Consider the following 25615-nt stretch of genomic DNA (forward strand, 5'->3'; position numbering starts at 1 on the left):
TACAGCCTTTTTCCAAGAGCTCTCGGGTATCTTCATATGATCGCGAGAGCTGACTGTACTACAACCTACTTGAAGATGTCCAAATCCTCTCGGTCTTGTATTCCGAATGCATACTGTAACTTTCCCCGTTAAACCGCAATGCGCTCCTCTCAACACCCCATCCGCTTCAAATGCTCCGGAAGATCCATAACATCACGTGGATGCTCTTTCATAAACTCATCTGCCACACGCTCACAGTCCTTCGCCTGCAACACAAACATGGCCCGCCACGTCTCAGTAGGCTGCTCGGCATACTACACCCTCGTCAGCACACCCAAGTCCACAACCACACCCACAGAATTCTCAGACGTTTATCCTAGTCCCACTCACGTTTGAATCCTCCTTGCATGCCTTCAAGCAGCGGATGTAATTCCAATCTCCTTTTCCGCCTCGGCGAGCCTTGTACTGGAGCGTGTCCATGCAGTAGTTGTAGCACTAGGTTTTGTTAGGCGATTTTTTCATGCAGGGGGGGATTTAGTGCTCTTGACTTACTTGTTTGAGGGGTGTTAGGGGTTCGAGATCGGCGAGAGGGATGGTGTCGGGGTTTTGACGCAGCTGGGATTCGGATAGGTGGACGGAGGCGGTGGTGGCGGCGGCGCATAGGGCTAGGCGGAGGATGGTGGTGCAGAGTTTCATGGTGGTGTGGATGTTATTGTTGAATATAGGAGCTGAGGAGTCTCAAGTTGGGTGTTGGAAGTATTTAAAGCAATTGCATGAGGTCTGTGGACTGGTTTTGCGATTTGCGAACCCATGGTTGATAATTCGGTACTACCAGAATCACACACATCCAATACCCTGTCCACGTATTGCTGCAATATGACCACTTATTTTGGGGTACGGGAAGGTAAAATCAAGAGGATACATTGCTGCCATATACGAAGCTCGTCAAGGCAACGCTCTAACAAAGCTGCAACCTCCCTTCATCCTCACGCATGACCGGCACGCCCGACACCCTTCGAAGCCCTCATGGCCTACTAACAGGACCTTGATAAAATTTCCTCAGCACCTTCTCCTCCTCATCCGTAATCCTCCTCTGGATCTTATTCCTCAAAATCTCAATCTGACGGTCATACTCCCACCGCGGTGTATCCGCACCCCTCATACCAATGAACCTCGCAAACATCCTCATCTTGATCTTTAACCGTTCCAGTTCGCCTAATTTACAGTTCTCAGGCAAGGTGTCGCTGGCGTCTAAGAAGGGTTGTTGCCAGTTCATCGTCTGAGGATATTGGTTTGTGAGATCTGTTGAATGTGTTTGGGAATAATAGGCGGCTAGCGCATCGAGTTGCGCTTCGGTGAGGAGGAAAAGATCGAGCATTGTAGAGGGGAACTCGGGTGCTGGTATCCCTGTCTCCACGTGCACAATGGGGGCGATGGTGAGGCGCATTTCGGCGATTTTATTTGCGAGGGCTGGGTTGCGGTTCCATGGTGACATCTTTCTGGCTATTCGCCTCTGAACAATGCTCGATGTAGGACTTCTTGCTTTGTTGATTCCGTTTGTATCGCTCATGCGTCGGTTAGGCATATGTTCGTTTGGTAAAGAGATGCTGGTCGGGCAAGGGCTTGCTGAATGGAGATGGTTTGCTGCGGGAGGACGTGTGCGACGATATTTGGTATGAACCAGCCGGGAGTGTGTAGCATGCAGGGTTGAGGGGTCGCCGTAGTATATAAAGGCGACACAAACGGGCGTGGCGGCTGTCAGAAGAATGGGTTTTGTTGGAGCTTTGCTCTTTGTTAAGACACCGCCGCTCAAGACTTGCTCTTCTGACTCCCAGTATCTCGTGAAGAGTAGAACCTTTGTCTCTCTTCTGTCACGTGTCCATTGTTTCCGTGTGGATGATGGAAGGTTGCTGCCGCACAATGTTGCGCATTCATGGCAGTGATGGTAGTGCTTGATGAAGGCGGGGGGGCTGATCACCCTTGTTGAGGATGCGGTGGCGTGTTGGCTGACATTGTGATGCGTTGGCAAATCTTTCATGATCTGAACGCCGCTGTACAGCTCCGTTTCAGACACGACCAGCGGTGAATTTGTCAACCTCTTCGTTTTCGAAAACTGTGGTGCGGTTAGATAATGGGAATGAAGGCCTTGATGCGTCAGATATCTGAAGGCAGATAGCGTTAATGGAAGGAGGCCTCAAGCGTCGAGAATGGCTTGGAGAGAGACATCGTTCTCGGCGCCACCAACTGGTTCGGTATTTTTCCAGAACTTGCTCAAGTGCCTTGCACCACTGTGAAGGTGTTAGTGGGTACTTGGAATTTTGAGACATGGTCTTACCTGTCGCATAATATGGTGACGATGCGGTGTCCTGGACCAAGTGTCTTTGCAAGTTTCGTGGCAGCGACGCCTTCAATAAGTCAGTGCCGCCTGCTGTTGAACGCTTCACAACTTACAGTTCACAGCACTAGAGCTTCCAACAAAGATGCCATCGTGCTCAACCAACCAGCGCGCCATGGAAATTGCTTGGTCGTCGTTAACCCTGATGGCATCGTCGATCAGCTCCCTACCAACGTCGAAGTTGTGAGTCACTCTGTTGATGCCGATCCCTTCAACGATTGTGTCCACTTGGTGTCGCCGCCGCGTTCCTTCTCTTTCCTTGGGGTCGAACATAACACCGTACTTGACGCGGTTGAACAAGCCGCTGCCAGGGGGATCCGCAAGGACGACCCTGATGTCGGGTAATTTGGACTTCAGGAATAACGCTACTCCAGAGATAGTTCCTCCAGTGCCAGCGCCGCTAACGAAAGCATCCACACGACGCCCAGTTTGCTCATAGATCTCAGGTCCCGTGCCAGTGAAGTGTGCGCGCCAGTTGGCTTCCGTTTCGAATTGATCGGCAAACAGTCCTCTCCCAGGCTTTTCAGAACTTGCAGTGTGCTCTTCTGCTCGCGATCGTGCGAGGTTGACAAATTGTTTCTGGTCCACGATAGGCGCTGGGCGCACTCTTTCTACTTCAGCACCAAGCTTCAGCAGGAGATCTGACTTTTCGATTGCCATGTCGTTTGGCATGCAGCTTCGCTTGTCAGCCAACACACCTCTGAGTCAGATGACGGCTTACATGTGTGCTTTGTAGCCTCTTGCTCTGCAAATAGCGGCTAATGATATGCCAGTGCTCCCCACAGTGCCTTCGTATATGGTGTCACCAGAGTGTGGGATCAAAAGACCCTTCTCTTCAGCCTGTTATGAGAATCAGCAAACATAAATGATATAAACGGGAGGCGGAGTAGAGTCTTCTCTTACCATCTCGATGATGCTTAGAGCGACTCTATCTTTTGGACTGTTGCCGGCTCCATTGAGAAACTGTTGCTCACGTTAGCGAACGTTAAGGCAAATTCATGTAAGTTCTCTACCTCGGCTTTTGCAAGTATGTCACATCCCGTGAATTCCGAAAGTGACTTGATTTTGATGAGGGGCGTGTCGCCTATGCATCCTTCGATGCCTTCCTTGATGTTGACGGCGCCGTGCCCACCACCAAATTCCAGTAAACTCTTCTTCAACGTTTCCAAGTCATTAATTTTTGCGAGTTGCGATAGCCATTTTTGCTGCTGCGCCAGAAGTTGATCTGCATTATCAATTCCTTCTATCGACCTCTTTTTGTTATATGCAGTCGTCAGAGCAATCCCTAGCAGGAAAGCGCCTAAGAAGTAATACTTGGAGCGATCCGCCATTTCGAAAAAGTTGGGGAGTTGTGGCGTGCAGTTTGCAGAGTTGACGCGATCGGAGCTGGTGGAATCCCCGTCTTGGCGCGGCTGCCCGCAAAGCTCACCACGTGCATTCGCGCGGAAGACCACTGCCACCACTACTGTCGCGACGCATTCGTGACAATCGTCTTGGGCGCCAATGGACTCGCCGCTCGCCACACAGCTCTTCCGTCAGCTGTTCTCGCATCGAGCGTCGCAATGTCTTGCCCGCGGAGCTCGACCAGCGCTCGCAGGCGCCCGCATACCACACCACCAAAGACGAGGCAAGGCCACACGGTTGGGTGAGGGAGAAACGAAGCGCGAGAGCAGATGGACGCCGAGGAAGAATGCATTCCCTCATGAGAGGACGGAAGAGTTTGAGAGATACCCAATGGTCACAGCGGACATGCTGCGGAGTAGGAGAGAAAGACCGCGCAGAGTCAAGATGTTGTTGCGCGACTTTATAGAAGGTTGGGACTCTTACATGTGGTGTTGTACCATACTAATGGATTCAAAGATAGCTTATACAACCCCAATTACGGCTACTTCTCCAAGCAAGTCGTCATCTTCTCCCCGGGCGATCCATTCGACTTCAACTCCATGGGCTCCGAGCACGAATTCTTCCAGCAGCTGCGGCACCGCTATACTGCCTTCGAAGACGATCTTGATTACCAAGAACCGAATGACCTGCGCCAGCTCTGGCATACGCCGACCGAACTCTTCTCGCCCTACTACGGAGAAGCAATCGCACGCTACCTAGTAGAAGACTACAAGTACAACTTCTACCCATACCACGATCTGAACATATACGAAATGGGCGCGGGTAACGGTACAATGATGTTGAACATTCTCGACTTCATACGGGATGTGCACCCAGACGTGTACGAGCGGACCAAGTTCAAGATCATCGAGATCTCCAGTCAATTAGCCGACCTGCAACAGAAGGGTCTAGGACACTCAGCATATGCGCGAGGTCACTCTGACAAAGTGGAAATCATCAACCGGAGTGTCTTTGACTGGAATATCTACGTCTCCTCTCCCTGCTACTTCCTCGCATTGGAAGTCTTCGACAACTTCGCACACGATGCCCTAAAGTACGACTTCGAAACGGGCCTCCCATATCAATCCCACGTCGTCATAGATCCTCGTGGAGAGCTCTTCGAATACTACTCGCGCACCATAGACCCCCTCGTTACCCAATTCCTCGAGCGCAGACACGCTGCCTGTACCGCATACCCACACCCGCTGCAAGGCTCGCGGCTCATGAACAACCTGAAGAGCTTGGTACCGTTCCGCTCTAATATGAGCATGCCGGAGTACATCCCAACGCGGCTGATGCAGTTCTTCTATATGCTGTACGAGAAGTTTCCAAACCACAAGTTGATTAGCAGCGACTTCCATAAGCTGGGCGATGCGGTCGAAGGTATCAATGCGCCTGTTGTGCAAACGAGGTATAAGAGGCAGATGATTCCTGTTTCGACACCTCTTGTAAGTTTGGTCTGTTGTGTTTTAAAGACAACTGCTAATACATTCTAGGTGCACCAAGGCTACTTCGATATACTCTTCCCCACTGACTTCGAAGTCATGGAACCCATGTACACGTCGATAACCGGGCGCTTCGCACGAACATACCTACACGAAGATTTCATGGCCGGCAGAGCAGACATTGCGGAGACAACGACGAAGAATGGTGACAATCCCTTGCTGAGCTGGTACAAGAACGCCAGTGTCATGATTACGGTATAGAACAGAGCCATACGGTCCTCTCACGGTCATCATGTAGGAGAACAATATGAAGATGCCAACATGCATTGGCAGCTATTCAGGCTCCTGTCCCTTCCAGGTCTCCTTGACAGCAGTAACATCCATCTCACATACCTCAGCATGTCTCAGTATCGCATGCGCCTTCTTCACGACTGGCGCATCGATCATCTTGCCGTCCAATGTCCAGGCCCCTCGTCCAGCTTTGCTTGCCTTCTCATCCGCTATGACTATCCTGGTCGCCCACTCGAGCTCCTTCTCCCCAGGGCTGAAGGCTTTATGACACACGGCGACTTGACTTGGGTGTATGCATTGCTTGCCGTTGAACCCGAGCCCTTTGCCATTCAAACACTCTTCCTCCAGTGTCTTGAGCCCCTGCTCGCCCTTGTAGCTCGTACATACCAAGTCAATAGTACTAGGAAGTCTGGCAGCCCTCGCCGCCGTCGCAATCGCACTCCTTGCATACAAGAACTCCATGAGCGAGGGTGTACGCGTGAGACTCATGTCCTTAGCAAAGTCCTCTGCTGCAAAGACGAGCCCCGAAATATACGGCGAAGCAGCGCAAATCTCACTCAGATTCTGGATCGCCCTTGCGCTCTCTATCAGCGCTATTATGCGCACTGGCTCCCTCTTCCCTTGTGTCCCTGCACTAGGATGGCGGTCGGGCGAGAGATGCCGTATCACGTCCGTGACGAAATGCAGGTCTGCAGCGCTTTCGCACTTGGGCAGCATGATGGCATCGAGGTGCTCGCCTTTGAGCACTTCGGTTAGGTCATCCAGCGCGAGGCCCGTGTCTACGCTGTTTATCCTTACGCACATCTCTTTTATGCCGGCGGGTCGGGGCTTGTTGAGGATGGAGCGGAGGTTGGAGCGCGCTTCGGGCTTCATGTGCGAGGCGACGCTGTCTTCGAGGTCGTAGGTTACGTTGTCGGCGGTCATGGTGAAGGACTTTTCGAGCATTCTCTTGGAAGAGGACGGCACTGTGAGGAGTGTTAGTATGGTACTGGTGGAACTGCTTGTATGCTATGTGAAGGTGAATGGAGTGGTGATGGTATACCGTACATGCACGCCCTCCGTATAATCGGCGCCGCCATCCTGCTTCAAAACTGACTTAATTACTTCCTCTGAGATACTCGCCTCAAGCAAGCCTCAATGGCAGAAAGTCATATAGCCGTTACACACCTCGGACACTCTCGCTAGCCTATGACGTGCGGGGAAGTCGCAGCTCCACCAAAGCTCCCCAAACGCCGATCGCCGACGCGTCCCTGAGAAAGCCACGTGAAGCTGATCTTCACACGTCTCGGACTGTTTCCCCCAGCACCACGCACACCCCGACGGCACCAGAAACCATGGAGAACGCACAACAAGAGCCGGCGCCTGGTTCGCTGAGCTGGAGACTAAGCAGCCATCCCATCACGCTGCTTACCTTCCTCGCCTTTCGCATCTGTATGTTATCCCAACTTACAAGCTCCAGGCACCATTTCCATACATGCCCAGTGCATTACATTCACAGCTAACCCTCTCCCCCAGCGTCCCTACTAGTCTACCTCCTCGGCCTCCGCCTCCTCACCGCAAACTTCGTCATGATCTTCATCATCACCATCCTGCTCCTCGCCATGGACTTCTACTACCTCAAGAACATTGCTGGCCGCCGCCTCGTCGGCCTCCGCTGGTGGAACGAAGTCGACGCCAACACGGGAGACGGGCGCTGGGTGTTTGAGAGTCTGGATCCGGAAACGGGGCGCCAGATCAATGCGACGGATAAGCGCTTCTTTTGGCTCGCGCTGTATGCGCAGCCTGTGTTGTGGGTGCTGCTGGCGATTGTCGCGCTTGTCAGCTTGGAGTTTATTTGGTTGACGCTGGTTGGTATGTGGAGACTTTTTCTGTTGAGGTGATCGAGGAAGAGACATGTGCTAACGTTTTGGTCTCAGTTATCGCGCTCGTCCTTACGATTACGAATACCCTCGCCTTCTCCCGATGCGACAAGTTCAGCCAAGCGACAGGCTTCGCCTCAAACGCCATGTACGGTTCGGGTCTCGCGAGGAATCTGGCTGGCGGCATGATTTCTGGGCTGTTCAGGCGGTGATACACGGACGTTTTGGTGTTTGCGCGAATTTCTCGTTTCTCTGCTCTGGCTGTTGAGACGAAAGCAGGAGAGTCTTGTACGACTAGGCATATGGTCTATTACTTGGAGTCTACCCAGGGCGTCTATGATACCCTATATCGATCTATCAAATCGAATTGAATGTTCTACGGAGCTATAGTCTGGGGTGTTGTGCTGGCTCAATAGCCTCTCTCGCGGTTCACCTCGTTGATCAGGTTGCCGTTACTTCGATCCCGCTTTATGTTCTCGACCAACAACTGGAACGCGCGGTCGGCGTATGCATCTGACGCTCCACTGCAGTGCGGTGTGATCAGCACATTTGGTGCATCCCACAGCGGATCATCCTTAGGCAGTGGTTCAGGGTCAGTAACGTCAAGGGCAGCACCACTGATATGTTCTTTCTCCAAAGCAGTGATGAGAGCCTTCTGGTCGATGATTTGCCCCCGCGCGATATTTGCGATATAGGTGCCCTTTGGATTGGACTTATGCAGGAGCTCAAATTCCTCGGTAGAGAGGAGATGCGTTGTCGCTTTTCTAGTTGATGTGTTAGTGAAAAATGATCGAACCGTCTCTCAGTGCAAGACGTGGGCTAATCACTCACGTTAGCGGCACAGCGACGACTAATAGGTCGATTTCCTGCTTCAAGAACTCGTGCACATCTTCTTTGCTAGTTCCGCTGTACCACGCGCTGGGAATACTGCCATCAGGATCACCAGTCCCAGGGACGATGTACCCGTTGTCGTGCTTGGACTCTGGGGTTTTGCGTGGTGAGGCTGTGTAGGCTATTACGTCCATGCCCATTGCCTTTGCTACGTGAGCGACTGCCGTGGATTAGCATAGCTTCCATATGCAGCAAGTATGCTAGCAAAAGTTGTGTCTCTCCGTCTTTTCCAAGTTGATTAAACATACCTTGTCGACCAATGCTACCATAACCCAATATACCCACTCTCTTCCCCACCCGATCACTGACACTCAGCCCCACCTTCTGGTCCCAAACCCTGTTCTTTTGGTTGTCATAAAGCTTAGTGTAGCTATGACTGTGCACCAAATTCATCATGATGACCCATTCGGCAATCTGCGGGCCATGAACGCCATTGGCAGAGCATAGCGGGATCTTGGAGTCAGTGTAGATTGGGTGGCTGGAAACGTGGTTTGTGCCTGCAGAGAAGAATTGGATGAGCTTGGTGTTTGGAATGGACGATGCGGATTCCGGGAGCCAGGATAGCGTCGCAATATAGGTTGCGCGCTTGATGTCGTCTGGGATGATATTAGCCACGTTGTGTAACGGGTGTAATCGCGGGAAGCATGGAAGCTCTGCAGCTGCAGATGGGTTATGCTTGTTGGACGACTGGTAACGCGCGAACCCGTCATCTCGGTTTCGATCTCTTCTTCAAAACAACCAATACTCTGCAAGTGTGTGTGTGTGTTTACTGCCAACTAACCTTCAGGTGCGTCCATCTCCGACTTGCCACTATCCCACTTGACTTGGAAGTACTTCACTTCCACATCGTCAAAAGCTTCTCTGAGAACTTTCAAGCCACGCTCGCATAGCTCTTGAGGCCAGTGCAATGCGCACAGCACAAGCTCCTTCTCTTTCGATGCATTTCGAGACGGTAAATCTGGACCTCCTCCCATCGCGACCATGCTAGCTTTAGAGACAAGTAGTGGGTGTGGACTGAGGGTCTAAAGAAGAGCTGTAAAGTCCGATATGCGAATTGATCGTGCTGGTGATGGCGAAAGTCGAAAGTCGTACCTCGTTGCTTGGTAATGACGATGGAAGTGGGGATGGAGTCGGTACGTATACCTAGGTACGCTACATGGTGGGGTATCGCCTTCCTTACCCTTCGCCCTGACCATTGAAGTCATGACGTTGTTTAGATCCTTCAAGTCTAGAACACGCACGCGTTTTTGTGCCATATGTTGCGACTCCGTTACTTAACTTTGCCAATAATGCTTTCTGGGGAAGTATGAGTAAGAGTTAGGTAGGCTCAAAGATCTGTGCCTGGTGTTATGGCAGACATGGCTATTGTGAACAATGTGTTTGTGACATCAGCGCCTGTGTTGAAGACTCATCTTGTGCGACGTTGAATTTAAGCTGATTCTAAAGTTTTAGCCACACTCTGCTATGCAATACTAGGTAATTTCGGTCTGGGATTCAGGATGTAGTGGAGTCGCCAGCCAGCAGTGGAAGCTGTCACACCACCACGCTAATTGCACCGACTGACATCCGCTCTTCTTAGGAACCTATGCACTATCAGATATTCATCACTGGCCTGCGCAAGGGCTTCCTGGCTTTAAGAGCGAACAGCGCAGTAGAGATGTGCAACATCGCAGGCCGATTTTGTTGAGTTAGTGCACGTCAGCTGTCAAGGCATACACAACATATTTCAGTGCTCATAGTAGCATGGCCATGTCGAGACATGTATTGTTCCAAGTCTGCGATGATTAGAAAGCATACTTCGTGTGGATTCTATCGGCCTTAATTATGTGTAGCAGGCTCGAGGGCGACTGGAAAGAGCCTTCAGTACGTGAACGTGGAGCTGCACGACTATCACGCCGAACTATACGAAGGGAGAGCCTGATGCTGTAGGCGACGCGGATAATAACAAATCTTTCCGCCGCGGACCGGTCCACTTCTCTTATTCAGGCGCACATGGAAAACGGAGCATGGTCGCAGAGTCTGTCAGGAGCCCTGCGTACATCTATCGCGCGCAAGCTGAAACTGAGTCGACTTTCATGCCTCGTGTGGGGCCTCAACGTCCGACTTCGAAGCCGCTCCCACAACCCATGCCTTCGTCGACAACTCTTCTATCGGACCGTCCACGACGCACCACGTAAGGCTATAAGTGCCGAAATTATCATGTCTGACAAGTCAATACATCCCGCAGATACCGACTTCGCTATCGCGTCCAGCATTTCTCCCCAGGGCACATCAGCCCTCAATCTCGGTTGCTCTTACGGCCTGCTGAGCCGAGCCGTTGGATAAATCCTGCCTCGAGACGCGCGGGCCACGCAACACCCATGTCACGTCAGGCCAACCGCTCTGCGGCCCAGATACCTGTTCCTGCAGCTCGAGCCGAGCACGCGTTCATGCCTGCTCCTAAAGAGGCGTTTCGCTATACCGATAAAAACAAGGGGCCGCTGTCAAGATGCGCCCGTGTACCCACACGTGGAAGGGGGACCTTCTCTTTCCATAACGTTCCTCCGTCGTGTCAGTCGCGTGTCTTCCCGGGGAACGATGTTCTGGAAACTGGGGCCTTTTGTTGAGGAGGATGTGCAAAGGGAAGGAGTAGTGCAGATCCATTCCCACCATGCAATGTGAATGTGATCTGATTTCCTTGCTCCTGCAGCCGCGGAAGTGGAAACAATTCTTTTCGAAAGGTGGAGTCGAAAGATTGCATCGCATTGATGGGTTCTGGTCGCTGCTGCTGGGCGGAGAGAGGTGCGGAGTACGGAGGTGTCAGGAATCTCTCTGAAAATGGTATAGCGACCCAAGGGCATGGTGAAGAATGGGGCGTAAGCACGGCATAACGCTCATTCGCTGTTATCGAGTAAAGTTCGCAAAATCCCGCGTGCGCATGTCACTACACGAAAGACTAGTCAAAGTCTGTCTTCAACACGACGTCGCTCATGGAACCGAGCAAGGGTTCCATTATCAGGGAGGAAAGGATGTGCCTCCCATCACCACGTTTTCTGGGCTGTTTCTTTTTGCTCGGCGACGTCTTCCTTGACCCTGCCAAGATCGACATATCATATGCTTCGAATTTACCCATATTACCGGTACAAGCCAGGTCCCGGCCCGTTCAAAAGCGATCGCACAACGGCATTGGACGTTCAGCCGATCCATGCGGCAGCGGACGGGTGGAGGTACGCGAGTAGAAGTAAGGTTTTCGATGCGTTCGGCTCTTAATTTACGTATTTTATTGTAGGATAGCTATACTCGCTATATATGTGAGCTATGGTAGAGCTACTACCAAGAGAAGCGGGTCTTAAGTTCGCGTGGAAGGCAAGCGTGGGAGCCGACGAGCTTGTGGCTTCGTGCGATGCTGAATCCGGTACATGCGAATGATCGACTCCGTACAAGGGCGAGAAGATCGCCTGCAATGATGATACAGGGAATGATGAGTTGCACCGAGTTCCATTCCGTGCAACGAACAGATGTGTAAGAATACAGTAAGAAACGACCCGGAGAAAGGAACTACCACGGCCTTAGCCAGGCGACAAGACTGTTGCTGTTGCAGTGACAGACTGTCATCTGCATACACACCCATGTATTCTTTCATACAAGGCGACGTGTACTGAGGCGGGTGTAATGATGCCCAACCCCTCGTTCGCCTTTGGCGATGAATCAGCGATAGAGTCTGTGAGGAGGTCTTTGAACTCTATATCAGCAGTACACCTAGTCAGAGATGCCAAGCTAGTGGTCTGACATATAGTTCAGAGACAAAAAGGGAATGGCGTCACTCATTGACATGAGAATGGCTGCGTTGAGGCTGATCCGTATCATGGTCTTGCGCAAAGACCGCGTATTCTCTGTCGCGACCCATGGCCATATGCTGGTGCATGGCCAAGTGTGCTAGTCTCGCGACTGCAACCCGCTGAACTGGGAACCTCGATTCGGCTCGCGTGTAGTGACGGGTAAATCAGACGGTTGATTTCATACCCATAGCATGATCATCCCAGATTCAGCACTTATGTGATGTGATGGAGTGTAGCGAAGGAAAATTGTTGTATTCATGCTCAGATCTTAGATTCGTAGTCTGGAGGATGCAGTCCGAGTCCTCCTCTTGCCATGGATGATCTAGGATCCCAGTCGACATGGGTAGCCGCCCGTGATTGGGGTCTTGGAGTCGAAAAGCTGAGTGTCGGGCTCTTATAGTCGCGCTGAGTCTCTTTGTGGAAATGATCCGGGGTGTCCGATCGCTCGTTTCCCATAGCGTAGCTAGCAAGTCCAGGAGTACCATAGTATGCATCTGCTGTCGATTTCGGCTCGAAGTTCTTCATTTCGAAATGGCGTACATCTTCCTGGGGATTCCTGGCGTCCAAGGATACGAATTCGCGGTTCTTACTGAACTTGCTTCTAATCAAATCTCGCCAGCCGACCACCATGCTCCATCGGCTAAGCAGGAAGAACACTTGAAGACCGGCAATGGACAGCATCATCAAGATTGCTGTCACTGTAGATTGGTCGACAGCGAGAGATTGGCCGAGTGCATAACATGGCTCTGGGCCTTCGTCGGCGTGTGTTACCAGACAAAAGACATACGGAAGGAATTTGTCGAGGTCCTCAGTAGCGTGCGATGTTACGGAGTTCAGCCAGATGAAAACGATAGAGAAGAAGATGACGTCCACGAGGATGAAGACCACGATCGTTATGCCACGCCACTGCAGGTATAGCACTTTGCGAACACGCCGGTAAACAGCTCGTGCAGATCGGTTCCGTATGCTGGTCGTGTAAGAGGGGAGACCAGCGCTGCTTTGTGTTTCGGTCTTGTCGTCGCTGAACATGTTCTGAAGGTACACCTTGATACAGTATACGAATCTGATAACGGTGTTAGCAATGTCGTCTCATTGTCTCTCCTAGGTGACTTACGTTGCGACCTGAATAACCATAGCTGCACCTGCAATGGCCAACAAGGGACCCCAAAAGTCCTTCATTGAGTGCTCGGCATTGACGTGGCAGACGTCACCGAATCTGAACGAGACTCCAGTGATGGTGATAGTGATGGTGAAGAAAGTGGCCGCGACTGACCAACCCAGACCTTGCGCCCAGTAGAAGAACTTCTGTCCCGGCGTGACGTCCCAGCAGATCTGAAGATGCATCGAGAGAGCGCGAATGAAGATCCAAACTGCCATCGACATACCTCCAGAGATGAGGAAAGCACCGGAGAAAGCACACGTCAGACTTGAGTACATATCGTTTGGGGTGATCTCATCGTAGCACTGCTCTGGTTGAGCACCAAAGGGTATTACGAAGCCAAGCTAAAGTCGATCAGCAGATACAGGCTGGGTAGGCTGAGTTCAGACTTACTGCCATGAGAATTGCGGCTATGATGAGACAATAGCTGAGATAATGTCGACGAGTCTTTTCGGCCGGCAAGACCAAGTAAGTGATGAGCAGGATGACCAGACAGATGAGACCAGCCACATTGAGCGCTTCAGCTGCGCGATAGGCGGTATTGAAACCTAGAAAAGATTAGGAACGTGAATCTCGATGTGGGCTTTCCAGGTACCTACTTTCTGGGTACAGGAAGTCTGTCAGAGGACAGGGCAAGCAGCAGATAATTTCACTGCCTGGTGTGACTGGCGCACAAAACCTTCCAGCAAGAACTATTAATGTCAGCAACTGTATAAAATCCAAATTAGACCACTTACAGCCGTCGAATCCAAATTTCGACACATCATAGAAAGGCGGCGGGCATTGTCCCCGCAACAGTGTGGTGTTGGCCATGTCGAATTTTCTTACTCTTCTCACCAAACGAACCGAAGCGTTCAGTTAATATGCAGCATGAGAGTCCTTCCAGCGGTGATCCCCACTCTTGTCCGAAGTGCGATGTAACAGGGTTATAGGCAGTACGTGGACCCTACCGGCAAGACTGTCTCTGAGCTTCAGTCAAGCGCGGACGTGGGCTGGTATAGGATGGCTTCTTGGAAGACAATGCCGTGTAGATGAAACTGGTGACAGTATAGGCAGTGTCAGGCGGAACGGATGTCGCAGATGAGAAAACGAAACGATTGTGGAGTGAGTTGGTTGCCGTTAGCTCGAACGCGGAGAGTCTAAAGAGTGAATAAGGTTTTGGTCGGATTAAGGGCGCGTAGGGCCGAGCAGATGCAAAAAGAACGACGGGACGTTTTGGCAGAAGTAAGAAAAGCCGTCACGGCATGAGAGCGAAGCCGCAGTGATGCAGGAAGACGGCCTGGTCTTGAATGTGGCTCCTGGTTGGGCGGCCTGGGGGTAGGTCAAGTGGGTGCGGCGATCCAAAAGGGAACGGACCATCTTCACCCCTGCAGGTACACTTCTCCCCTGGTTTAGCGCGGCCTCACCCCCAGAAGCTTAGTGGCCAAGACATGCGAGGACGGCTAGGATTCGTAGCAGAGGGCGGGTCTGCAGACATGGATTACGGTTGGGTTCAGGAACAGGGCTCGCATGCGCAAGGACACTGGCTCGAAGGAGCCGAAGGCAGCACGGTCAGCTCGCATGTCTTTTCCCAGCTCGTGCATCGTGATTCGCGACAATGGACAAAGGGCTTCCCACACCGAAGCGCGACAGCATCCAAGACGGCATCCACGGGCGTCTAGCAAAGATCTTTGCGGCGTAGTAGCTCGCAGAGGTTGAGATTAAAAATCACCCCTTCCAACAGGATCCTTTTGTGGAGAGGCCCAAATCTTCGGTTCTGGTGGTGTTGCGATGGAGTCGAGACTCGACAGGCTGCCTGCAGGATTGGCTTTCCAGCCACCACGGATCTGCGAGATTGCTGCTGACTGAACGCCCAGCACTGATGCTATCGCGAGCCTTCTCGTACAGAACTGTCTGGCGCGTCCAATTGACTATCGGCAACGACCCTCCGAGAACCGTTGAGGAAATCAATAGCTCGCTACAAGTGGTCCCGGGTCATCGTTCACAATCCCTAGCGGTTCATCACTGACGTCCGGTGGCGGGAAGCCCAACTGCCCTCGATCCACTTGGTCATCATGAAGAGTGGCCATCGATCGAGGTCTCCTGCTGTGGGACTGTGAACCGTTCAGCTTGCCTGTGCCTGCTCTGCCGGTTGGAGTAAGCAAAAAAAACGCGGGAGGCACAAACTGTCCCATAAATCTCCGGTCTGACACCTGCGTTGAGAGCCTCGATCGTAAGCTGCACCAACCAGGCTCCGGTGAGCACTGGGTGGCGTAGTCAGCTCTGCAACGTCCGGCGGTTTCGAGCACTCTTTCCCGCGTTAGCGCCGCTTGGTGGGGTTCCCCAACAAACGCGTGCCGACGCGTAAAAACTTCTCGTTGTTTTGATCGGGTCACGATACTGACTCGATTAGGACAGGCTTCGTCATTGTGATGCTGCGCCGCTGACTTGCTTGTGGACACGAGTTTGTGTTGTCCGAACGTTGGATGAGGTCTGTCCACGGGTGGCAGGTCGGCACGTGTCCTGACCCTGTCTAGGTATGACGCACGAACCGACCATCCCAACTCGTTCCCAAACCATCTATGGATGTCTCAAGTATAGCATTCTCTCGCAGTGACCTGCTCTTGATGCACCCTCATCGCGCGATGATTTCTGGCTTTTTCAACTGGCTTGTGGGAAGGGCGCTATGCCTCAGAAACAGTGTGGTCCGTCTGAGGTAGCGAGACGGAGAACGCGCATTAGCCCTGCACTGTGCCTGCAGAAGCCCCGTCGCCTTCTTAGGCATCGTTCAGACTGGAGACGCACAAAACTCTGATTGGCGGACATTTCAGCAGACTTCTTCTTGGTACATGTTGACCCGTAATCACGAACCACCGCTTGGAAGGCAAGATGAACCCGAGCCGCTGTCGTGCCGTTTGGATTCGTGGGGAAGGGAGGAGCTGGAGCAAGTTCAAACGGTTCGGTCGTCTTGGTTCCGCCACTCTACATGTGCCTAGGCTCACGAAACCCGCGTAGAAGTATCTATCCCAGCATACTAATCATTAGCCTTCTGCCCTGCAAGGAGACCGTCGTCGCCCGAAGTCACCAACTGCCTGGTTCAGACTACTCTGTCTCGTATAACCCAAGGACCTGGCTTGCCACGTCTGATCTACCACGAGCTACGCATCCCATGGTTCTGCAGAACGCTAAGAGACGCTACAATCACTTCACACCATCCGGAGCCTGCACGAGCAAGTACTTGCGACCCAAATAGAACCCGAAGAACGCCTCGTTTGTGGGTCAGTATGTGTAGAGGCGGTAAACCATCGCGATTGGGGAGCTGGTCCGAACTAGAACGTCACAATCCTTCGAAGCTTCTGAGAGTAGTCGGCCCGTAGTCAGATCAGTACATGTGTCTCGGGCCTGGACATATTGTGACTACACGTCTACACTTCGGTAGGTTACATAACAAGACGCCCTTGAACTGCGTGCTCTGATACTCGTATCACGGCCTGCCAGGCCTGCGGCTGATGTCTCAGAATCACTCGGCAGGCGGAGTAATCGTTCTCCGCATGAACCAAGGAACGTACCCTGAGAGCGGCAGCCTTACCAGCCGTGTTTCCAAGCACTCGATGCCAGCATGCAAAGGATAAAATATGATTGGCATCCGTTAGGCATTATCGATGTCCGCACACAATTGTGATAACCTTCCCACCTCATACAAGGGAAAACCTGAACACCCTGGAGCCTACGTTGACGTACCGCTACCTACTTTGCATGTTTTTATCCTGATGTAGGCTCCAGGGTGTTCAGCTTTTCTCTTGTATGAGGTGTTCCGGAAAAGGCATATCAACAGGCGACCACTATGACCCAGGAACAAGACGGCATTGAGCCGTCGATATCTCATCTCGATAATACGATCAGCTCGCCATAAGTACGCCATACCTCGAAGCGACGCACGAACCCATGTTAACTATGCATTACCTCCAGCCCTATAAGCTCGCGTCGATGAACCCGTCAAGCCTTATCGCCATATGCGATCTTTTATACCTAGGAAGAAAGCAATCCATCGACATACTAGCTATATCTATGAGTGAAATGTAGGTCATCCCGCTTCTCCCTCCACATTACGACTCTTTCCAAGGGTCTCGAACTTGGACCAAGAAGCCGTCTTCCAATGCAACCCTCGATGTGGTGGCGGGTATGGCGTTTGTTAACGGGCGTGGCTGTCGTTTTGGGGTCGATGTCCGGACGGGGATGCTGGGACTTCGAGCCACGAGCCGCATTGCCTTCGCTTATGCTTGCGATGTGGTTATAATGAATGTATACTATTGCTTGACAACTACATAATGGTCTTGGGGACATAATCATCTGGCATTCAGCTATCGGGACTGGAAATGAATTCAGCAGTGGCGAGGAGTAGAGGTCTACCCGAGACTCTCGTACGTAAAGCGCTGCTGGCGTCAGATCCTTCGCCCCATTTACCAACGTTACCGAGTGCTTGGGTGAGCGCACACACGGGACGTTCACCAGGATTGCAAGCCAATCCGTTGACACGTAATGATGTGAGGGAAGATCGGTGTGCAAAAGTGACCGCCCGTGTTGCCGCAAAAGCAAGTCGTGGCCCACCGGAAGGGTCTCGACGTCCCGGGACGGCACGCTTCGTTGATGCGATTGGTAACGTTGACGCTGGAGAATGTCATTGGTTCATTCGGAGGTTTCTCTCAGAAGAAAAGCAATTTGGTACTGTGATGTGGCTGGCGTATGATCGTCCGCCATTTATCGAGTACAACGACCTTGAGTAATGCCAACCACATGGTTACTGTCACTGTCACTCTGCACTGGCAAAATTGGCAAAATTGGACAAGAAACGTTACATCTATCTGTATCAACAGATACGAAAAGTAAGGAATTTTGTGTACATTCAGCTCCCTCTGACCCCTACAAACTGCCAGAAGGCAAACGACACTTTATAGCTTTTTGGTCTTCTTTACATCGACTATAGTGCGAAACCCAACACCTCGTTTATCAGGTACATACATGGATACAAAAAGAACAGTTCTCTGACTCATACATAGCCTAACATTTCTCCAGTTCCCCAGATTTTTGTCACAATGACTCGGACATGCGTGAATAGCCTGCTACGTGTGAGTAGGTACACGTTACAGTCGCTTCCAGGAAATTCCAGCATACCAACCGATGGCCGTAGAGCAAAGCCGTAAATGTTTGCCAAAACGCGCCACGGAGAAATTCCAAATTTTTGTTGATACAAGATGAAGCCAGAAGAGTCGCTACTCGCAAACAGATCGGATGCGAACACGCTGCATTTTAAAGTGTCGCAAAGAACCAAAAGCCGAGGATAAAGCAGTAAGATGACTCGTGGAGACGTCAATGGTCGTTAGATGGAGCGGGCAGGGTTCTTCAGTAGCCCTTTCCAGTCCCACCCATGATACGGTCCTTGGTAGACTTCTGCTTGGACTCCTTGGGTTTGTATACGGCATTGGATTCATTCGCAGCGATCTCAGCTTCGAGCTTCTGCTGAGCCTCGTGGAGTTTGCGTTGGCGACTAGCTTCCCACTGCTCAATGTCCGCCTGGGTGAGGGTGATGGTGGTGGGTGTGCGTCGGAGCATAGCGATGATGTTGGGTTGTGGATTGAGAACGTGGAAAGATATGCGGATGCGCTGAAAGTAGCACAGAACAGGTCTGTATAGAAGACTGTGTTTGAAGTAGAGGCTGATGGAAGTAGTGATGTGTGTTTGTTGTTGATGTTATCCCGGTTTTAAGTGATGCGGCGTTGAGGCAGACTGCAGTTGAGGTGGGATGCAACAGTATGTTTAAAGAATGACTACAGTTTGTGTAAAGGAGCCCAAAAGAGTGGCGACCGAAGAGTCGGGCTGCAGGTGGTGTAGATGAGTTGCGATGAAAGGGTCGAGGGTGTGGTTGAATTGGAGTTACAGTCACGCGCACGCGACACGAAGAACGTGCTTTCAAAACAAAGCTTAGCTCTTTTGAGACGAGATGACTGGAGTACGATGAATGTGTCGCGGAACTGTCACTGCGCCCTTTGTCGGCGGAGTGAGAGCGGAGCACGTGGTGCGGAGGCCCAGCGGGCAAGATCCCTGTCTGCCAAGACATCGCGATCTTGAACTTTTGGAGTTTGGAGTGACGGTGCCGAATGCAGCCATCCACACAGCATGGCCCAGCGACACATGTGCCCTTCAATGGGTGCCTTACGGCGCTCATTAGCAGCGGACGTATCAACTCTGCCCAAGTGCTCAGCGAGGGCACTCCACAGCACCGCGAAGAGACTGGAAGAGCAACCCAGCGACGCAGCATCTCCAGCCCACCGTACGCCTTGAAAACGCTCAATGGCCCTGTCAAGTCAATGCTGATAGATATTCAGCACCAAATACCCGTAAAGCCCGGCAAGCGACGGCGCTCAAGCAAATCACCTCGCTCCAAAATCGCCGCATCCAGCCCGGCGCACTCGCACGAGGCTCTTTCCCCAGCGGCCAAACGGCACGACGAAGTCCGGGCTCGCCTTCTCCTCAAACCAACAAAGATGGCTTCATCCCCGAAAGCAATGCCCCCGCCGATGCGCAGCCAGACGCGAACCCCCGCTTCGCCCGCAACACAGCGCGCCCAACGACGACCCGCGGCTCCACCCCTCCCCAGGGCCAGATGGTCCGCGCCCCCTCTACCCTGCGTATAACCCGCGAAAAGGTTGATGGCCCTGCTCGCGGGCCTGGTGGTCCACGAGGACCCAACCTCCGTGGGCCCAATCTACGTGGCCGCGAAGGCGGTAGACCAGGACCAGGTGGAAAAGGTCGCGCTGGTGCGGCAGGTAACAAGGGCAGCGGAGGAGGCCCCAAGAAGCGCGAGAGGAAAGCCGGCGGCGACGAAAGGATGGGCACTAAGCTCGCGGATATCAGGCTTGGCGATACGGTCTCGGATAGCATGAAGCAGCAGCTCCTGCGCCTGCAAAGGAAGGAGTGGGATCGCGTGGCTTATGAGCCCAAGTACGCCAAGGGCAGTTTTGCGGCCAACGAGCTGATATACGCTGGACGGGAGCTGTTCAAGGGTGAGGCGCCACCAGTCAAGATTTGGGGACCTTTGGAGAGGAGGATTGGCGTTGTGGGCATGTTTGGAGCCGAGGCAACGCTCAAGGTTCGCAGGGTGCTTGATGGGGATGCGGAGCCGTTTGGGCAGGAGATACTTGAGGAGGAAGGACCAGTCGAGGTCAGCGGTGCAGAGAAGAAGCAGGCGGCTGTACAATAAAGGGCCATGGATATCTGTGTTGTAGCTGTACACTTACGGACACCAAAGACACATGATAGCATACCGTGCGATTGCCATTTCCCTTGCATGGCATCGATTTACATGTTGTGCAGCATATTTACGTTGCTCTGACGGGCGCGATGTGTCCCGCAGGATCATTCCACCGGCCTCCCCCTATCAGGTAGCTCAATGCGACTGAGCCCCGATACCTACTTGGATGCCCATACGACCTTGTACTTGAACTGGGTGGGGAAGCTTCTATCCGTGATGAGCAGCTCCTCTCCCTCTTCCACCAGGTCGACCATCTTCTTCTCTAGATTGGGTCGGGTCTGTTCTTCGAGACCTGCGAGCTGCATGTAGAGTGACTTCTCGCCTGTACGAATGGAAGGCTTCTTGAGTTGACTGGGTAGGTCAGTATACTGTAGACAGAGTTGGGGATGTGAGATCAGGATTGGGGTACATACGCTTCTGGTCGCTCTGCCAGTCCCTCAATGAACTCCTGCAGCGTGATACCGGGAAGAACTTGAAGAGGACGAGCAATGTTACCAGCGCCACAGACGGGACAGTCATCTTTCTTTTGGTGCTCGAAGGTATACGTGTATACCGAGTCATCACCAGTATACATCATGTAGTTGTCCGTGCCCGGGAAACCCATGAAGGGAGCGGTGTTGGTCGCCACCTTGAACGCTTCGTTGCAGCAACTGGCTGCTACTATGGCGTTCGTACTCGCGATGGCCGGAATAATGTTCTTAACGACACCTTGCGTCATGCTGTAGGTAACACCTTCGATGTTGAACTCCTTGGCACGAGCGGAAGCCTTGTTGAACAGCCAGGTGATGTGCTCCGGGTCGTCGGTGTCGAGAGTTATATCTTTGCGCTCCTCGTCCCAGGCGATGATATGCGCCCACTCGATACAATGTTGTGGTTGACGTGGAATAGTAGCAAGTGTGCAAAGAGGGACTGCCGCGCGAGGAGCGTGCATATCCAGTTGGCACTCGATGCATGAGGTCATGGTTGGGAAGATGACACGTGCTTGGCCCTTGAAACCCTCTGTTCCTCCGTCGATTAACGGCTTCATCGAATCCGGGTCATTCTCATCCACCATCCCCACCAAAGTTGCGTTGATCCATCGTCTCGCTTCTATAGAATCCAGACCGCATACGATGAGACCGAATTGCATGTAGTAGCTTTCGTCCTTGTCCTGGATTTTGCCACAGTAGGGAGTGATCTTGACGCCCCTTACACGCTTCTCGACGAAAGCAGCAGCTGTTTCGGCCTTGTATTTTCCCACATCCGAGGCGCGGAATAGGAACTGTCGGTTCAGGTTGCTGACGTCAATGGTGTCCATATCGATAACGTGAATGTCTTTGAATCCGGATAGGGCAAGATTCTTGAGGATTTCGCAACCTAGACCACCAGCTCCGCTAAACGATAATTAGTAAAGATGCGACATGAGGGGCGGTCGTGCATTATCATCGAGTATTGGTATAAACGTACATGACGCTGCAAATGGTTAGCTATGACACCCTGTGCTTCGGAAAAGTAATATTCTTACAGAACTTTGAGATTACTCAGATACTCGATAACTTGTTCGCCGGCCATGAAAGCTTCATCATCTGTGAACGGGCCCTTGCGAGTAAGGAAGTTGTCCAGGTACTTCCTATTGCGTGCTATCAGTCAAGAGCTCTGACCTTTCTCATTATCCAGCTTACCATCTCGCTCGCGGGCTGCTTGTCGATGCCGCACTCATGTTATCGATGCTGACAGCCATCCTGTAGAAATGTGTGGAGAACGACTGTTGGCAGAGTCAAGGGCAGCAAACGGTGGTTGTAAGCATCAGAGCGTAGACGGTCTGCCAAGGCGCTAGTCTGTGGGCCCTCGCATGGGGAAGGAAACACCGATTGGGTAAGGTCCACTGAGCGTCTGCCTTTCGCATTGATCACGAATAGAGCAGGAACAACGACTCGCGTTTCCGTTGGATTGGTGTGGGTATACACGCCTGGATACCTTTTCTAAACGCCATGGCCGACTTTCTCACGGCCGTATCCACCAGGAAAGTCAAAAAGGAAGAACCTCTCATTCAGGAAGTCAAGAGCTTGAGCATACAAGAAGATGTAGTTTCCATCAACTCGACAGAATCAGCGCTTGAGGCACTCAAGAGCCAACCCAGCCGCAACACCGTCAATGCCGTTTTGAGCTATCTTACCACAGAAGGGTTCAGCCTCATACTACCAGAACCACTCAACGCAAGCATCGCGCATCAACTCATCAACGACACCATTCCGAACTACTGGAGAACTATCAAGGACGCCGACGAAGTTTCAAAGCTCGAGAAGATACTCCGAAACCCAACATGTCTTGGACATCTTAACACGAGACTTCGTTCGCTAGTTGCAGATAGTCACCAAAAGAAGGCACCTGGCGAAGCGAGAAACACAGCTGAGCACATTGCGGATGCTCTCCAAGTCTTAAGTCTGGTGTTAAGCCGCGACGAAACATCCCATCTCGTGTTGCAAGACGTTTTAGCGTTTGGGAAAACCCCAATACAAAGAAAACTTATCTGGAGAGAGTACATCACGCAGGTCGCTTCCGGTCGATTACTATCAATGGCAGCGGAGGCCGAAGATGTGCTCAAGAAGAGTGATGAGGCCCACCAAGACGCAAACTGGGTCGCGGATGGCAAGCAGTATGCAGCGTGGTTGGGACGCAATATCGCCGTCTCGCTCGAGCGCAACTCAAATAACGAGGAGTATCTTGCCGCCATTGTTGAGTTATGTTCGAAATCGCTAGGATTGGGTTACACTGGTACGTCAAAACTCTGTCGAGGTCTGTTGCTACATACTGACGATACAGATGATATCATGAGCGCCCTTGTTCCGACATTGATAGGTAGCGGGGCCATTGCGCGCCTGACCGATCTTTTGTCCCAGATGAAAACGTTCGAGCAACGGAAGTATCTCAACGCTATAGTTGCATTCGTGGCCAAGAAGTATTTTGGTACGGAAACTATTAGTAAAGACGACGCCCCCGTTGCAACCTCTGTCACCATAGCATCTGCCGCCGCTCTGTTTCACATGCTCATCAAGGATAACGACGTCCTAAAAGAGCAGCTCGTGATATCACTTACGCGGTCAACGGTTCCTGCGCTTGACGACTCTCTATCAGCCAGGCGGAGTGTTCTGGCCGCTTTGGCCAAAGACGAGTGTCCGTGACTATCATACGCCCATGGATAATCAAGACTGACGATATCTAGACAAGCTATATACTCTTCTGGAGGGTCTCATAAAGATGTTTGGCGATTCAGTATACGTCAGGCACACACCTGTGCTGCAACAAGAAGGTATTGCGTATTTGCACTGTATCGCTATACCTCACTAATATACTCTAGCGCTTTCTCAGACCTTAGCCATATGCAGTGGCTATGTAAAGCGTTCCCAGCCCATGTTCCTCACCATGATGGCAAAGTCAACCCATCACGTCAATGGCATGTCAAATCGCATAGGAGCGGCATCTACAAGGGCCCGATTTCTAGGCATCGCAGTTGGTGTTGCTATCTCGAAGATGGTGGACAACCCTGAACTTCAACTTAAGTTGGAGTTGGAGGGTAGCGAGGCAGAAGAAGCAAGCTGGTATCAACGCCTTACTGAGGTCGACGATAAGATTGGAGAAGTCACGAATCTTGCCACTAAACAGGATACTGTGGCGAGCACGAAGAGAGTTCAGTCGAAGCCCAAGCCGCCTCCCAAGGTATCCAAAGCTTCCGGTATTACCGAGATACAAGGCCCAAGGGTCATAGAGGTCCTGTCTGATTCCGAAGACGAAGACGCAGACCTGATGGTGTACGAGAAGCCAGACTCCGACCCAGAAGACGATACAGATGATGCAACGGCTATAAACCGTAACAAGCCCACCGCGCCGGTCTACATCCGAGACCTGATAGCAGGGCTGCGTGATCAAGAAAACTACGATCGCCACGAACTCGCTTTAGCCACAGCAGCATCATTGATTCGCCGAAAAGCGAACTTTGGAACTGAAGTCATCGATCATCTCGAAGAACTAGCCACTTTGCTTACGGGATTGCAAGACAACTCGGAGCTTGAAGGTTTCGCGCAGCAACGGCAACAAGCCTTGATTGCTGTTCTTCTCGCGAAGCCAGCGCAGATGGCACAATGGTTCGCTCGATCTTTCTTCTCCGGTGACTACAGTCTACAGCAACGCATCGCCATGCTCACGACTCTCGGCCTGGGAGCGCGTGAGTTGGCGGGCATGAAGGACACATCGACCGACGATTTGGTGCCTGCAAAGCCTGACTTCCCTAGCAAGCAGCTTCCGCCACACCTCCACGAAATGTACGCCGAGGATAACAAGGCACCCACAGTAGCCAAGATCTCAAGCAGCATGGTGCGTGAGATGCTATCGCCTATGGCTAGTCAAGCAGCCGATCAGCTCAGCGGCCCGAACATACTCAAAGTCCGAACTTTCTCTTCGCGCATGGAAGTTGAGAAGAAGCGACACAAGCCAATACCCAACGCGCTTGCGCAGATTGTGGCAGATAACTTCTTCTTCCCCCTCACGGGTCGTTGGTGGCTGCAGATTCGCGCGAACAACGACTCGATATATGCGTCTACTCACCTTCTCCCACCATTTCTGCAGACTCTGTCGTTGTTGCTCAACGCGTCGGGCCCGAACACGCTCGCGTTGCCGCAGATGACGCGCGAGTATTGGGATCTGCTACTGTCGGTGCGCGGGCTGGCGAGCAAGGATAAGAATATCCTGAACGCGGTTTTATTCGGCTTTCTGATGTTGTTGGAGACCAACGAGAATAAGGAGCGAGTGGCTACGGAGCAAGGCAAGGAGCTTATGGAGACGCAGGCCTGGGTAAGGATGGTATTCGAGGGTCTAGGAGCGGGGAGCGAGGAGGACGAGAGGGTGCGCGTGTTGGCTGCTGGCGTGGTGGTTCGTTGCCAGGAGGTGATTGAGAAGTATCAGAGGAGGTTGGCGGGTGAACTGATGAATTATTAGCGCGTATGTAAAGTTGGTCGAATACTAGCTGTGAACTGCGACTCTGAGCGACCGACGAGGTGATACCTGGAAAATTCAAAAATTTGGCCAGACTGCACGGTGACCGAACGATAAATATACGTTGGGTAGAAAGATA

The 25615-nt window shown here is 52.1% G+C and overlaps 11 protein-coding genes across 11 annotated transcripts; 4 read left to right on the forward strand and 7 right to left on the reverse strand.

Moving 5' to 3' along the window:
* Positions 1 to 342: 342 nt before the first annotated feature.
* J4E87_002345 (uncharacterized protein) lies at positions 343 to 675 on the reverse strand (the record flags this gene model as incomplete). Its single annotated transcript, XM_049373982.1, has 2 exons — positions 343 to 474; positions 532 to 675. The coding sequence occupies 2 exons, from the start codon at positions 673 to 675 to the stop codon at positions 343 to 345; spliced, it is 276 nt and encodes a 91-aa protein (XP_049236122.1).
* A 328-nt stretch (positions 676 to 1003) lies between these two features.
* Positions 1004 to 1549, reverse strand: J4E87_002346 (uncharacterized protein; the record flags this gene model as incomplete). Its single annotated transcript, XM_049373983.1, has 1 exon — positions 1004 to 1549. The coding sequence occupies one exon, from the start codon at positions 1547 to 1549 to the stop codon at positions 1004 to 1006; it is 546 nt and encodes a 181-aa protein (XP_049236123.1).
* A 624-nt stretch (positions 1550 to 2173) lies between these two features.
* J4E87_002347 (uncharacterized protein) lies at positions 2174 to 3705 on the reverse strand (the record flags this gene model as incomplete). The annotated part of the gene is made up of 6 exons (XM_049373984.1): positions 2174 to 2267; positions 2315 to 2384; positions 2431 to 3050; positions 3096 to 3214; positions 3278 to 3337; positions 3388 to 3705. The coding sequence occupies 6 exons, from the start codon at positions 3703 to 3705 to the stop codon at positions 2174 to 2176; spliced, it is 1281 nt and encodes a 426-aa protein (XP_049236124.1).
* Positions 3706 to 3877: 172 nt separating this feature from the next.
* On the forward strand, positions 3878 to 5463 carry J4E87_002348 (uncharacterized protein; the record flags this gene model as incomplete). Its single annotated transcript, XM_049373985.1, has 3 exons — positions 3878 to 4187; positions 4235 to 5205; positions 5254 to 5463. 3 exons carry the CDS (start codon positions 3878 to 3880, stop codon positions 5461 to 5463), a joined length of 1491 nt encoding a protein of 496 aa, XP_049236125.1.
* Positions 5464 to 5535: 72 nt separating this feature from the next.
* J4E87_002349 (uncharacterized protein) lies at positions 5536 to 6572 on the reverse strand (the record flags this gene model as incomplete). Its single annotated transcript, XM_049373986.1, has 2 exons — positions 5536 to 6458; positions 6536 to 6572. The coding sequence occupies 2 exons, from the start codon at positions 6570 to 6572 to the stop codon at positions 5536 to 5538; spliced, it is 960 nt and encodes a 319-aa protein (XP_049236126.1).
* Positions 6573 to 6827: 255 nt separating this feature from the next.
* On the forward strand, positions 6828 to 7564 carry TVP23 (Golgi apparatus membrane protein tvp23; the record flags this gene model as incomplete). Its single annotated transcript, XM_049373987.1, has 3 exons — positions 6828 to 6924; positions 7009 to 7344; positions 7410 to 7564. 3 exons carry the CDS (start codon positions 6828 to 6830, stop codon positions 7562 to 7564), a joined length of 588 nt encoding a protein of 195 aa, XP_049236127.1.
* Positions 7565 to 7761: 197 nt separating this feature from the next.
* On the reverse strand, positions 7762 to 9226 carry J4E87_002351 (uncharacterized protein; the record flags this gene model as incomplete). Its single annotated transcript, XM_049373988.1, has 4 exons — positions 7762 to 8116; positions 8184 to 8403; positions 8492 to 8839; positions 9025 to 9226. The coding sequence occupies 4 exons, from the start codon at positions 9224 to 9226 to the stop codon at positions 7762 to 7764; spliced, it is 1125 nt and encodes a 374-aa protein (XP_049236128.1).
* A 3096-nt stretch (positions 9227 to 12322) lies between these two features.
* J4E87_002352 (uncharacterized protein) lies at positions 12323 to 14033 on the reverse strand (the record flags this gene model as incomplete). The annotated part of the gene is made up of 5 exons (XM_049373989.1): positions 12323 to 13124; positions 13176 to 13564; positions 13614 to 13768; positions 13820 to 13912; positions 13958 to 14033. The coding sequence occupies 5 exons, from the start codon at positions 14031 to 14033 to the stop codon at positions 12323 to 12325; spliced, it is 1515 nt and encodes a 504-aa protein (XP_049236129.1).
* A 5514-nt stretch (positions 14034 to 19547) lies between these two features.
* On the forward strand, positions 19548 to 20457 carry J4E87_002353 (uncharacterized protein; the record flags this gene model as incomplete). Its single annotated transcript, XM_049373990.1, is given in 2 exon segments — positions 19548 to 19555; positions 19575 to 20457. 2 exon segments carry the CDS (start codon positions 19548 to 19550, stop codon positions 20455 to 20457), a joined length of 891 nt encoding a protein of 296 aa, XP_049236130.1.
* Positions 20458 to 20666: 209 nt separating this feature from the next.
* Positions 20667 to 22228, reverse strand: J4E87_002354 (uncharacterized protein; the record flags this gene model as incomplete). The annotated part of the gene is made up of 4 exons (XM_049373991.1): positions 20667 to 20859; positions 20922 to 21881; positions 22013 to 22117; positions 22170 to 22228. The coding sequence occupies 4 exons, from the start codon at positions 22226 to 22228 to the stop codon at positions 20667 to 20669; spliced, it is 1317 nt and encodes a 438-aa protein (XP_049236131.1).
* A 250-nt stretch (positions 22229 to 22478) lies between these two features.
* J4E87_002355 (uncharacterized protein) lies at positions 22479 to 25479 on the forward strand (the record flags this gene model as incomplete). The annotated part of the gene is made up of 4 exons (XM_049373992.1): positions 22479 to 23262; positions 23311 to 23661; positions 23711 to 23797; positions 23846 to 25479. 4 exons carry the CDS (start codon positions 22479 to 22481, stop codon positions 25477 to 25479), a joined length of 2856 nt encoding a protein of 951 aa, XP_049236132.1.
* Positions 25480 to 25615: the final 136 nt, after the last annotated feature.

Source organism: Alternaria ethzedia, assembly GCF_023757985.1.
Source record: "Alternaria ethzedia strain BMP 0044 chromosome Unknown scaffold_4, whole genome shotgun sequence".
In the NCBI taxonomy this organism is placed as follows: Eukaryota; Fungi; Ascomycota; class Dothideomycetes; order Pleosporales; family Pleosporaceae; genus Alternaria; species Alternaria ethzedia.